Source organism: Psammomys obesus, unplaced genomic scaffold, assembly GCF_907164565.1.
Source record: "Psammomys obesus unplaced genomic scaffold, mPsaObe1.curated_primary_1811, whole genome shotgun sequence".
Classification (NCBI taxonomy): Eukaryota; Metazoa; Chordata; class Mammalia; order Rodentia; family Muridae; genus Psammomys; species Psammomys obesus.
Window position 1 is genome coordinate 3,237,898 of NW_026585691.1, and position 12,978 is coordinate 3,250,875.

The 12,978-nt window shown below is 49.6% G+C and overlaps 1 protein-coding gene across 5 annotated transcripts in view; it reads right to left on the minus strand.

Annotated features, from left to right (window-relative positions):
• Nucleotides 1-363: 363 nt before the first annotated feature.
• Znf609 (zinc finger protein 609) overlaps nucleotides 364-12,978 on the minus strand; it is a 142,011-nt gene continuing 129,396 nt past the window's right edge. For 3 of the 5 annotated variants that reach the window (XM_055597660.1, XM_055597638.1, XM_055597628.1), the window contains 6 exons: nucleotides 10,166-12,506; nucleotides 8,595-8,961; nucleotides 5,361-5,536; nucleotides 4,929-5,145; nucleotides 4,086-4,164; nucleotides 364-3,640 (listed from right to left, as the gene is read on the minus strand). In XM_055597660.1, coding sequence (XP_055453635.1) covers nucleotides 4,091-4,164; nucleotides 4,929-5,145; nucleotides 5,361-5,536; nucleotides 8,595-8,961; nucleotides 10,166-12,506 — 3,175 coding nt within the window. In that variant the 3' untranslated portion in view covers nucleotides 364-3,640; nucleotides 4,086-4,090. The remainder of the gene's footprint in view (nucleotides 3,641-4,085; nucleotides 4,165-4,928; nucleotides 5,146-5,360; nucleotides 5,537-8,594; nucleotides 8,962-10,165; nucleotides 12,507-12,978) is intronic. The other 2 variants (XM_055597645.1, XM_055597652.1) reach the window with 2 other exon arrangements.

Consider the following 12,978-nt stretch of genomic DNA (forward strand, 5'->3'; position numbering starts at 1 on the left):
GTAGTGCAAAATCTCAGGCTCCCAGCTGCATAGTTTCATAGATGAATCAATGTCTAAAGCCAGGGCCTCTGGGAGAAGGTCCCAGAGTACCCAGGAGTCCAAAGACACTTTGGTGAATAGGATCTAAGGGGGGAAGGAAAAAAAAAAGCCAGGATACAGGATCAGCCAGTGGGCGGGAAAATGCTACAACAGGGCAGGTCGCCTGCGCACCGGATTCAACAGCTCGCTGTCAGCCAGGGAGTGTGAAGCTGAGGATGCAGAGGAGCAGGACTAGAGAGACGGGAGCTGAGGGGGACAGGACAGCGAAGGGAGGCAGCAGCTCAGCAGCAAACTCCAGGAGAAATAACCAGCAGCCCTCACAGATTTGTGATTGTCTCTTAAAAAGATTTATTTTCTCTTCTTGCCTGAATGTACAAAGGCAAAAAGAGTACAGTTTGTATATATATATATTTATATATATATATAAAAAAACAAGGAACTTGGTAATGTACACTTTACAGAAGGGAAGAATCAGGAAGACTGAAATTAAATCCAACAGAACAACGCCAATGGAACAAAAGCTATGAACAGCAACACTGTCCCTCCAGCCCGGGCCTCCAGCTTGCCCCAACCTGCTCCCATCGGGAGGGCTGAGCACCAAGGCAAGCTGGTGGGCTGGGGCAGGAGGGGCTGGGGACAAGGCCTGGGAGGGGCCTGTGGAGCGAATCACTGCAAAGTTTCCTGGGATGCCCTAGTAATAAGTGACAAAAGGCCCAGAAGTATGGGCCAGCTAGCTGCCCAGCTGAATCTTGGGGGGCATCTGAGCACACAGATAGGGTGTATGGGGTAGTGAAGAGAAGGCCTCAAAGCTATATCCAATTTTCTAGCCCTTCTGCAGCCTTAACTCCCAACTCCCTTAAACTAAGTGCCCCTACCCCACCCTGGAGCTTGGAGAGGAGGTGCATGAAATGATTATTTCAGAGGGTACCCTCTTAACCTTGTGTCTGTGTTTCTTTGCCCTGGGGATGTGTGGGGCATGTAGGCTAAGCAGAGGCTACATGTCTTGTGGATCACAGGAAGAGCTGATGGGAACTGGCACACCATAAGTGAGGAAGTGGACGGGGATCCTCAGCAGCAGCTGTGACTGCCCTACCTTGGGGGGAAGCCACCTGTAGCTTCTCCTTCACAGGGGTCTCAGAGCTCATGAACACCAAGAGCATGGGCAGAGGTGGCTCAGTGAGGCTTGGTTTGGTGGTCTTTCTAACTAGGTCCACAGGAAGCTCCCCACTGTGGAGTGGACAGCCAATCTCTCAGCACTAGTCAGGGATCTCCACAGCGTCAGCTGTGTGCTTCTATTTCAGGGAGGGAAGACTGGACTCAGACTAGGAACCAGGATGAGCAGGCTGAGACCATAGTGTCATTTTTCTACTGCTAATCTCATTTCAGGGCAGCACCTGTTCTTCAAGGGGCATTTGGGTAGAGGGATCAAAGAGCTGACTGTCTTTAAGTCGGGGAGGGAAGAGAGAAGGGGGAAAGGACAGGAGAGAGCATGAGCGCCAAAAGGGGGGAGCAGGAGAGAGAGAAAGCTGTTCTCTTCTGTAGATTCTATTGTCTTGCAAATAGACACACCTGCTGTTATAAAATGAAGTGGAAAGGGCAGGAATGTGGGCCATACCTATCCAATGAAAAACAAAACTGCTCCAATGGTTTCTTTATAATATGTACAAAGCACATTGCAAGCCAGTGCCACAGAACCATACGAAACACACAACAATACTTCAAAAACAAACAGGAACAGATGGGCACATGGCTCTATTCACTGGAGTTTTTGGGAGGAGGCATAATCAGGAAAAAAGTCACTCTTAGTAGGGTAGTAATGGGTTAGGTATGATGGTGTCCCCAACACCTACTTCCATGAATGAAGGGGGGTCACTGCCTAAAGTACTGCTTACTTGGGAAAGCATGTGGCAGAGGGAACGATGTTGGCGAGGAGGCTGCTTGGGGTCCTGCCAACAGGTCTAAAACAGAAGGATTTTTGCAAATGCCTGGAACCCAACTTGAACAAAGATAGGGACTTGGAAACAGAGGTTTGTAGGTCAGAGGCGCCGATGAGCCAGCCTGTCTACGCACAGGGAGGCTCACGGATTCTTGGGAAGCACCTTCTCCTGGGCTTTGTGCTCACTGTCTCCCCACCACCCTCACTCTCCCAAAGAAGTCAGAGCCATGTACCTTCCTGCTCTCACACGGCCATGTTTGACACTCTTGCCGCAAGCGTCCTGTTAGCCTAAACTGCTGTCTGTGCATCTTTCTCTCTCTCTCTTGCAGTCAAGGGAGGGACAGGTAACAAAGGATGACAGCCCGCAACAGCAGAGCTAAAAAGCAGATCCTGGGAAGAAGTTAGGTCATCACATTCCCAGCCCCGGCTTTACGGCTCAGGGGAACAGAGAAATGTCTGCCACCTCAAAGCCTCATCCACTGACTCCACTCTGGCTCGGGCATGTGATGCTTGGATATGCTGTTTCAGAGCCTAAGGAGCAAATCACTTCCATTGGCCAGTAGCCCCTAAAACAAAACATGCGTTACAAAGACACGCCTCATATTGGCACACATGGAGTTACAGAGTGAACTGTGTAAAATCATGTACCAGACAAAGGAACTGGATGTATACATTTGTGACCCTAAATGAGAAAGGTACTCAAATAACTGAATGTCTCCAAGAACTGCTAGGTGTTCCTACGGCCTGCCTTCCAGTTCCTGCCCTACAGTGACGTGGCAGACTCCAAGGTTACCCATGCTGGGAGGAAGTCTATTCTGCCTGAGTTTTAAGAGCCAAGCAGTAGAGGAGGTGAGGTCAGTATGGGGAATCCCCCCTGGGAAAGGCACCAAGGGGTTAAAAAGAAAGACAAGGGCAAGAAGTTGAGAGATGAAAAGCAGCAGGAATTTGGTGAGGAAGCAGGTTCATTTCCACAGACTCCATTTATGCTCCAGCTCCTCCCAGCACCTCAGGGAGCCCTGTGCTGGTGCTAGAACTCCTGCCTTCTGCCTAACAGGAGCACAAGGCTCTGAGTGTTTATCTGTGCTCACGTTAGTGGGGGATGTCTCCACACTTGAAGACCTTGTCTTCACAATTACAGAGAAAACAGCCCCCACTTCTTTCCTGAGATTCTAATTTCTCCACGTGCTGCCAGTTCCCAGGGCCCAAACCACTGAGGAGATGTGGAATCTGGTTGGTGGTAATGACGGTGAGAGGGGTACGGCTGCTGTGCTGTCTTCAGACCTCACCCCGTGCTTGGGGGCCCTCCCAGGTGTGTGTGGGGTGCTGCTCTGGCAGAGACCAGGGGCTAGAGTAACGGAGTAGTGACTTCTCTGTGCTGAGGCTGTGTTCCCTCAGTTTCTCCTATGCCTTTATCTCCACAGATGCCACAGCAGTCAGAACTGTGACTGAGAGAATAAATATTTTTGCAAAGTACCAGTTCTCCAGCTCCTGAGGAAGAGGGAGGGTCTGGTGGGGGTGAGACAGCCAAGGGTCTGCCTTCAGTCACGGTAGGAATGGCAAACAGGACGGTCAACACCGTAACTGATGGTAAAATGGCACCTCCAGCACCACCTCAAACGAGCCAATCTGGCCCATGTAGCTGACTTCATCTGGGCACTTGGTGTTCTGTGAAGGAAACATACAGACAGGTAATTGTGGTCTGCTGGTATCACAACCACAAGATGGCGCTCTAAAGAAAGTAAACTGGGGCTGTCGAGATGGTTTGGTGCATAAGGGTGCTTGTTGCCAAGCTGGAGCTAAGTTATAGTTAGAAGAAAGAACTCCCGGTAAGTTGTCCTTTGACCTCTGCATATATTCACCGCCCTTCACAATAAATAAAAACAACACACACACAGAACAAGAAGTGCACCACCATTTGGTGCTGGCTCCTCCATGGTCCCTCAGATGGACAGTTTCACAAATGGCAGATGTAAGTGGCCTGGCCAACAGTCCCCCTTCTCCAGACCAAGGCCTCACATAGTTATCCCTCACTTGGGCACCACAGGTATCCTGCGGTCAGGCTAGCAGCTACCCCAGTTAATGTTACCTCAAATCAACATAATCCACTTACCATTCTCACCTCCTGGGGGGTGGGTACAGTGAGGGAGTTGAGCCTTGCTGGCTGGCAACAATGGCTGTAGAAGAAAGCCCTGGACAAGCAGAGAACATATTTAATGTAGCACTCAGGAAATCGTCCTCCACATTTCTGATATAGGGAGGAGTTTCCCTTAAATTCCCCTGGCACTATTGGATTTTTGGGGTGCTGACAGAAAAACAAACAACCCTGACACTTGGCCAGGTCGGTTTTCAGCTTGTTTCTCTTTACTGGTAGAAACACCCGTCCCTTACTCTGCTCAATAACGAAAGCTGCTGGCCTCCCAGGGAGGAGAGAAATGTCAGCCTAATGCAGGGTACCCTAGGACTCAGGACAGACTGCCGGCTCTTTTTTTTGTTTACGACAGGATGCATATGCGTGCTTGTGTCTGTGTCATAGGACAACCTTGAGTGTCATTCAAGTGCCTTCTGCCTTTTGTTTGATACACAGCTTTCACTGGCCTGGAACTCTGCCAAGTAGGCCAGGCTAGCTGGCCAGCCAGCTCAGGGATCTGCCTGCTTCTCCTTCTACCTAAACATTGCAGTTACAAGCATATATCAGCACCACTGTCTTCTTACATGGGCTTTGAGAACTGAATTCAGGTCTGCTCGAAAAGCAACCGAGTTATCTCCCCAGCCCTCCTTGAGTTTATTTTGATACTTCTGCTTCAACCTCCTGAGTTGAAGGTGGGAATTATCTCAAATTACAAGTTTGCGGGGATAGGGTAGGGTGGGAGATTCTTGGAGGTCAAGGGCCTTGTTACAGGCACTACTACTGAAATGGAAACATAACTAGAGGTGATGAGGACGAGAGCCTTACCTGCGGCATAGGGTAGGTTGTACTGTGCTGGGAGCAGGGAGTAGCCCAAGTGATGGTGGTGGTGGTGTGTGGACATCAGGCGCTGGGAAGGGGAAGTGCGGGGCCGGTCGACACTCCTGTCACCACCTCCTGCTCCCCCAACACTGCCACAGCTGCCACCACCCCCAACTACCCCACAGCCTCCCCGATCTCTCTCCTGAGAATTTTTATCACTTATCTGGAAAGGAAAGGAGACACACAAAGGCACTATGATGAGAGAGATACATACTAGTGATCTAACCAGGGCCCTACATTATGGCTCTAAAAAGGCAGGGTATATACAAACAAAGGGGTGCCCTCATGGGGCCAACAGTAAGTCAGCCAAGCTGCACCTTGGTCGGGACCTGAACTTGCCCACTTCTCCCACGCTGTGGGTCTCCACACCCCACTTACCGTGGGAGACTTGCTCTTGTAGTGGCTGGCATGTTGCTGCAAGATATCCAGGGCTTTGGACTCAGAGCTGGCTTTACAGCTCACGCTGGGGCTAGCGCGGGCCTTGTCAGCATCCTCGCCACCTGAGACCTTGCTGCCATACGGGGAGAAAGAATAGCTGGAAGGCAGATAGGAACCTGGGAAAGGAGAAATGAAGCAGTCACAGGAGTGCGGATGGCAGAAGAGTGGCTCTAGTCAATGTGGTCAGGTGGCATCAGCTCTCCTGGATACTTCCTACCACAGCACCTCGGGATGACGCTCTCGGCTTCTTCCCTTTTTAACAAGCTCTATAGGAAGAACGGGTGAAGGGATAAAAAATATGGCACGTGGTTTCCCAGAGCTGACTTCTCAGATCTCCATCAAAGCATTTAAAGTCAGACAGCTTTGGGCTGGATAACCTTGAATGAAGTGACAGCCTTTTTGAGTTTTAGTTTATCATCAAAGTAAAGATGTCAGCCAGGCATGATGGCATATATCTGTGATTCCAACATTGTGGTGACTGGGGCAGAATTCTGAGTCTGATATCAGCCTAGACTACATGCGATCCTGCCCTCCCTCTACATCCCCCAAAACAAACACAACACAAAACAATGCAAGGGCTGCCTAGACAGCTCCCCGGGTAAGTGCATGTGCTGCCAGGCCTGATAACCTAAATCAGATCCTAGCACTAGGGAGGGCAGTGCAGGAAGATCTATGTGAGGCTGAAGTCAGTCTGGTTGAGTGCAACCCGGGCTATATAATGAGACCTTGTTTGACCTTGTTTTTCTTTATTTAATCCCTGTACTCTAGAGGCAGAGGCAGGCAGATCACTGAGTTCAAGACCAGCCTGGTCTATAGAGTGAGTTCTGAGTCAGCCAGGGCTGTCTCAAAAAAAAAAGGGTGGTGGTGGTGGAGAGATGGCTCACTGTCTGTTAAGAGCATTTATTGGTCTTCCAGAGAACCTGGGTTCAATTCCCAGTACTCACATCAGGCCATCTATAACTCCAGTTCCAAGGGAGCTGATGTCCTCTTCTGGCCTCTTTAGACACTGTGCTTACGCACACCCCCCCTCTCCCAACTTCTAATCCAGTGCTTGGGATGCAAGGATAAGAGGATTTTTTCACGGAGGCTAGCCTGAACTACACAGAAAATTCTAGTCAGAGTACACAGCAAAACTGTTTCACAAACAAGCAATGTGAAGCTAGGTATACACATACCTGTAATTCTAGCACTGAGAAGGCCAAGGCAGGGAGATGAGATCAAAGTCAGCCTCGGATAGATGGCCAGACTTTGTTTCAAAAACTGAAGCTGGGCTGAGGAGATGGACCTGTACATCTGAACACTTGCTGCTACTGCAAAGGACCAAGGTTTCATTTCTAGCCCACATGATGTATCTAACGCTAGTTCCAGGAGATCTGACACCTTTTCTGGCCTCCTTGGATATACATACATGTAGGCAAACACTCACACATAGTAAAAACACATTTGTGCTAACCTACATAAAAGGCCAGGTGCCTATAATTCTAGCACTGTGACGTTACAGACAGGAGAACCCCTGGGGCTCACTGGCAAGACAGTCTAGAAAAAAATCAGTGAGCTTCAGGTTCAGCAGGAAAGAAGCTGGAGAAGTGGAAGAAGACAAGTGAATTGGCCTCTGCCTTCCATAGGCGTACTTATGCAGAGGGGCACTCACCGCCCGGGGTGCGGCTAGGCTCCAACTCCAGCACCTGGAGGCAGAGGCAAGAAAAAGAGGGAAGTTGGAGGCCAGCCTATATTATATAGCTAAGTACAGATCCTGTCTCAACAACAACAAAAACACCAGAACAGAAAAAGCGCATAGATCATTCAAGACAGTGCCTGGACCAGACCAAGCCTGAAGAGATGGAACTCTTATTTTTATATAGAATATGGAGGGTAAGGCACACCATGAGGGTGAGGTAATCTCTCCTTTATCTACTGAAAAGCTTACTTGTATTTAGAATTTATCCCATAATAATGCCAGCAGAATGTCAAGACTACAGGCTCTAGGAGGCTGGGAGCTATAAGGAGTGAATGCTCAGGCTGATCTAAATGGAAAACAGGGATTACCAGAAGCTGAGGAGGGGCAGAACAGATGCCCAAACAGACAGAAGGCATACGCTCTAGTGTGCCGCAGCACAGTGAAGTGGCCACAATTCATAGAAACCTGTTACATATTTCATGAAGCCCTGGAAGAGAATACAAAGACTCCAAACGTGGAGAATGCCATTTCCCTCGATTTGATCACACCGAGAGTGTGTGGTGAAAGAGTATATTATGGCCAGGCATGGTGGCCCACGCTTTTAATCCCAGCACTCAGGAGAGAGGCAGGTGGAGCTCCGTAAGTTAAGAGGCCAGTTTTGTTCTACACAGTGAGTTCCAGGCCAGCCAGGGCTACAAAGTGAGATCCCGTCTCAGGAAAACAAAACTAACTAGCCCTCTTCCAACTCAAAAACCAACCAACCAACAAAACAGCAACAACAGAATTGGAGGGGGGGGGGATCCCACCTGGCTCTTCAGGCAACAGAAATCAGTGTGTAGAGTTGAATATTAGCATTTTTTTTTCTAACAATTTAAAACACATTTAAACCTTGGCACACTGAGAACTCATTGTCAGCAGTGCAAAAACTAATTTTTCTCAAGCTGAACCTACTGGACATCCCTCCGACTGACTTCAAGATGCTCCCTGCATCCCTGGCAGCTTTCTGACCTCACAGCTGAGCACAGCCTCAGAAATGAGTGCCTGCCTGCGTTGTTCTTGGAATCTTATTTGTAGCACACACTGCTCCTGCTGTATTAAGCTGTGACGTCCCTGACGGAGAGAACCGGTCTCCTCCATTTCTTTAGTATTCCCCACAGTGCCTTGAATGCAGCAGAAATCAGAGTGCGTGTCTAAAGAAATTCCAGCAGAGAAAAGATGGCTGTGGTGCACAGGAGTTTCACCACTGATAATCAAGAAAAGCTGACAGTAGAGGCAACCTTAGCGGAAGCAAGGGAGAGGTAGTTTTTCTGATTGTAATTAGGGTCACTTAAGGTTAGAGTGGCAATTTCACATCATGGACACATTGGGGGAAAAAAAGGACTGTCGTCCAAGCCAGTCTCACTGAACCTTAGAGCCAAAGCAACAAGGCTCTAGATTTGGAAACTGCTTTCACCGCCCTTCCCCATGAGCAGCACAGCCAGCTCTGGGCACTGTACCTGGGTAATTCTGCATCATTACAGCAGGCATGCCCCGGTAGCTGGGGTGGTTGGGGTCATAGGACTGGCTGTAAGAGTAGCCGTGCATGTAGGGGATGTAGGACTGGTGCTGGGGGAGGGGGGAGGACACAGGCACATGGACACTCGGCCGGGGCTCCTTGCTTCCAAGGCGGGATTCCTCAGATGCAGGCAGCTTGCAGTCAGTACTTGTGCTTTCCTTCCCATCTTCCTTGGGAACAGAGTCCTTATTCCGACTCCTTTCCTCCTTTAATTTTCGGTCCCGTTCCTCTTTCCACCGATCATCCTCTGACTTGATGTCTGAGTATTTGGCAGGATAAACATATGTCCACATGCGGGGCTCTGTCTCCTGCAAAAACCAGAGTAGAGCTAGATACGAGAGAGCGAGTGCGAGTAGTGTTACACATGAAAGACCCTTTCCAAGCCCAAGGTCCCAGCAGAAGCACAGAAACAGACCATTAGAACATCCAAGGCAGAGTGGGATCCTGGCTTCTATGGATGTTTTTACAAAAACACTGTTAATTCCAGCACTGGGGAGGCAGGCAGAACTCTTGAGTTCAAGGCCAGCCTGGTTTACACTAAGCCAGTGAGGAAAACACAGTGAGGAAAACACAGTGAGACCCAGTCACTCCAAAACATCTTCTCAAACCCAAGGAAAGAAGATTCTGAGAGAGAAAAGGTGAAGCCATCCATGGATGCTCTTGACGTAAGTAAGAATTCTGGGGCAATGCATCTGGGAGCAGAAGAAGTTGCCTCCTGCCAAGATGTTTATGTTGCTTTGCAGAGCAATCACTGCTGCTCATGTCAGGATGGGCAGAACTGACACCAAGAGGAAAGGGAAGACATTCTAAGTCTCCTGTGTGATGTCTGCAACAGGTGTGGGTGTCTGCAGGGATCAGAAGAGCATCAGATAGATCCCCCGGGGCTGGAGTTAGGGGAAGCTAAAGCCATCTGTTGTGGCTACTAAGACCCGAGCTTGTCTCTCTGGGAGAACAGAAGTTCTTTTAACCACTGAGCATCTCTAGCCCCATTAGTTTTAATTCTTAAATATTATTTATTTATTAAGAGAACAGGGTTTTGCTATGTAGCTTAGGCTGGCCTTCAATCCACTACGTAGCTTAGTATGGCTATAAATTCCAATTTGAGCCTTCTAATACTGGGATTACAGGCCTGTGCCACAGAGCTGCCACCACTGAACCTTTAAAGAGATCTACCGGTTAGTTGAATATGGCAGGCCTCCGCCCCACAGAACCCTACAGAGGAACACGGGGCTAGGAGATACAGTGCCAAGGTTCCTGCCTGCTCTGCTAGTGAAGGCTTGACTAACTGTAGACAAAGTAAGTTGTCATCTTAGTACCCTCCTTTTTAAGAGAAGAATACCATTCAAGAAGGTACAGTGCTTTTTAAAAACATTAAAATGTACAGAATTCCTAAAGCCATCCTGCTCTCTTGCTAATCTCAATTTCACAGAACATCTACACAAGAGAGTGTTGCTCCGTGGGGCCAGACAGTGCATCACACAGCACCTCTATTTCCTTACATACGGCAGTTACCTGTCGGTACCAGAGGATTGGATCCACCTCTGCCTGTCGGCCGCAGTCAGGACCTGCTTTAGTCTCGGGGGTCTCCTTGCCCAGGTGGCTGGCCTCACCCAGCTTCCCTTTGAGGCCTTCAGGGGCATGGCTGGGGATTTTAGATGAGTCATCTAATTTGGGAATGATGACGGACTTGGCGGGATCAGACCCTGGTTCCTTGGCCTTGCCTGGCCCTGACTTCACCAGGTCTGTCAGGCTGGGGGCCTTGGTGAGAGTCGGAGGAACTGATGGCTTCTGCTTCCACTCTTCCTTGAGTGATGCCTCCCGCTCCTTTAGGCCCATCTCTGTCTTCTTGTCCAGTCCCCGCTGCTGCTGCTCCAAGCTCTGCCGCTTCTGCTGTTCTTCATATTGCTGCCGATAAGCTGTGTTGGTGCTCAGGAGGTGGGTGTGGTAACTCTGGTCACTGTAGCCGTATGGAGGCACGTAGGCATACTGGTTGTAGTACAGGGACTGCATGTACATGTTGGGCCGCTGCTGGATGACAGAGGGCTGCTGACTGGAACTGTTCAGCTCAGGTTTCTTTTCCTCACAGACATCATTCTTCACTTTTCCTTCTATGCTCTCCGGCTCCTCATCCTTTTTTGACTTTAGGGCCTGGCCCTCCATCCCTGCCTGGCTACTTGAGTTGAGAGCCCCTGGGCTGGACTGTGCGTAACCCGGAGAGTAGTAACTCTCAAAGCCTTGATAATATGGGGAGTCTTTGCTCTGTGGCTGAGGGGGGAAAAGTGTTTTCTTAGCCCCTTCTTTAACCAGCTGTTCAGGGTCCTTGGACTTGACACTGTCCACCTTGCCCTCCCCATCCTCCCCAGCATCAGAGATGTCAGAGTAGGCAGGGCTGTTGGTTTTGACCGAGCTGGCCTCAGCTCCGTTCTGGGTCACTACATGTAGGGGAGTTAGGGGCTGGGCTGGGGTAGTGCTATCTAGGCGGCTGCCGCCTCCGATCGAAGGGCTGGGGGCATTGTCCGTAAAACTGTAAATCTTATCAGCTTCTGCCTTGATACTGGCTAACCGGCTTTGGTGGGAGTCTGAGGAACCATTCAGAAGCCCCTCCATTTTTATTCCCTCTCCTGATGACTCTCTGAATGGGCTTTTACCTTCTTCTGCTCGGCATACCTTCCCAGGGGTCAGGGGACTTTCAAGTTCCTTTGATGATTCCTTCTTTTTTTTGTCTTTCTTTTTCTTGTCCTTGGCAGGGGTCAAGGCAGGGTTGACTGTGAAAGGCTCTCCCATAACAGTGGGCTTGGGCTGAATGGGCTTGAGCTGAGGACTGTTGGGCATTGCTTGGACCACTGTGGTGGTCAAGCCTGAGGAGGAGCCTGGGCTTGCTGCTGTGAAGGTGGCTGTCTGGAAAGTGTAGATCTGCTGTGGGGGTATGGCAGGGGCAATGGGCCGGGCTGATTTTAAGCTCTTGGATGGAATCTTTTCAGGTTTCAAACTAGAGGGCTTTTTACATTTTTCTTTTTCCATACACTTCCTTTCCAAAGAGTCGAAGGCATCGTTGCTTGTGTCATCCATTACTGAGGGTCCATCATCAGAGCCGTCATTGGATAAGGTCCCAGGGTCCGTGTCTCCCTCCCCACTCAGTTTTTTCTTACAGAGGCCTTTTGTGCTGAATTTGCTTGAAGGGGAAGGGCTGTGAGGCTCAACAAGCCGAACTTTGGGGGTAGCTGAGCGGGCAGGGGACAAGGATCCTTTCTGGGAGACAGGTGCACCGTTGCAGCTGCTGAGGTCTGCATGGAGGGTGGGCTCCTCCCCATACTCACTGTCTCCATCAGCTTCTGGTTTGCTGTCATCATCCGTGTGGGCATGAGCCTGGTGGTACTTAAGCCCATTAATGTGCTTGTACTTTTTGTTGCAGTTTGGGTGGGGACAGTCAATCAGGACTGGAGAGGGACAATTTCTGTCTACAATAGTGGGTTCCACCTTGGTCCCAGGGAGGGGCCCGGTGGCTGAGCCCATGGAATTTGTGCGGACACGTTTGCTCCCTTTGGAGTCCTCTGAGCTAGAATTCAGTTCCATGTCTGAAAGCGGTTTGTTTTTGCGTTTATTAGCTGAGGAAGGACTGGCCTTGACATCCTCAGAGGCGCTGCTGGCAGGGGGGCGATGCTCTGAAGAGTTCTGGCTCCCTCGACGGCCTTTGCTATTGGCTCCTGCTCGAGTTTTGCTGTTGCTGCTGGTCCCTTTGCTGTCAGAGGCTGTGGCTGTCTCATTGACAGGTGTGTTACTGTTAGGACGCATGCGTTTGCCTCTTCCTCGACCGTTACGCATTTCCAAGTCACTGGTCGGGGAGTCACAGAACCTTGGCAAAGGACAAATAGGACAGGGTGTTATTAAGGGGAAAACTCCTTTATTTTTGTGTGGCATGGCCGCCCAGCACGAGCCATTACACAGTGCTTTGTTTTTTTTTTTTTAAGCCCAGTCTGGTATAGAACTCACTATGTAGTTAAAGCTAGTCTCCAAATTGCAGCAATTGTCCTACCCAGCTTCTGGTTTAATAACTGTGGTCTCCTTTAGAAACCAGCATGGGGCTGTACTGCGGGGTACCCTCCTAGGATGTCCCTTGCATAGTAGTTCTGGATCATTCCACCATATTTTAGGTATCTCAAGCCTGAGCACACTGGGTACTAACATTAGGAATAATGTATAAGAAAACATTGAAGTGTTAATGGTTTTATTGTATTTAACTTTTGTGGTATCGTTGGAAGTGAATCCACAAGCCTGCAACATCTCAACCCCAAAATGTTAACCTTATCACACACATTCTGGAGACA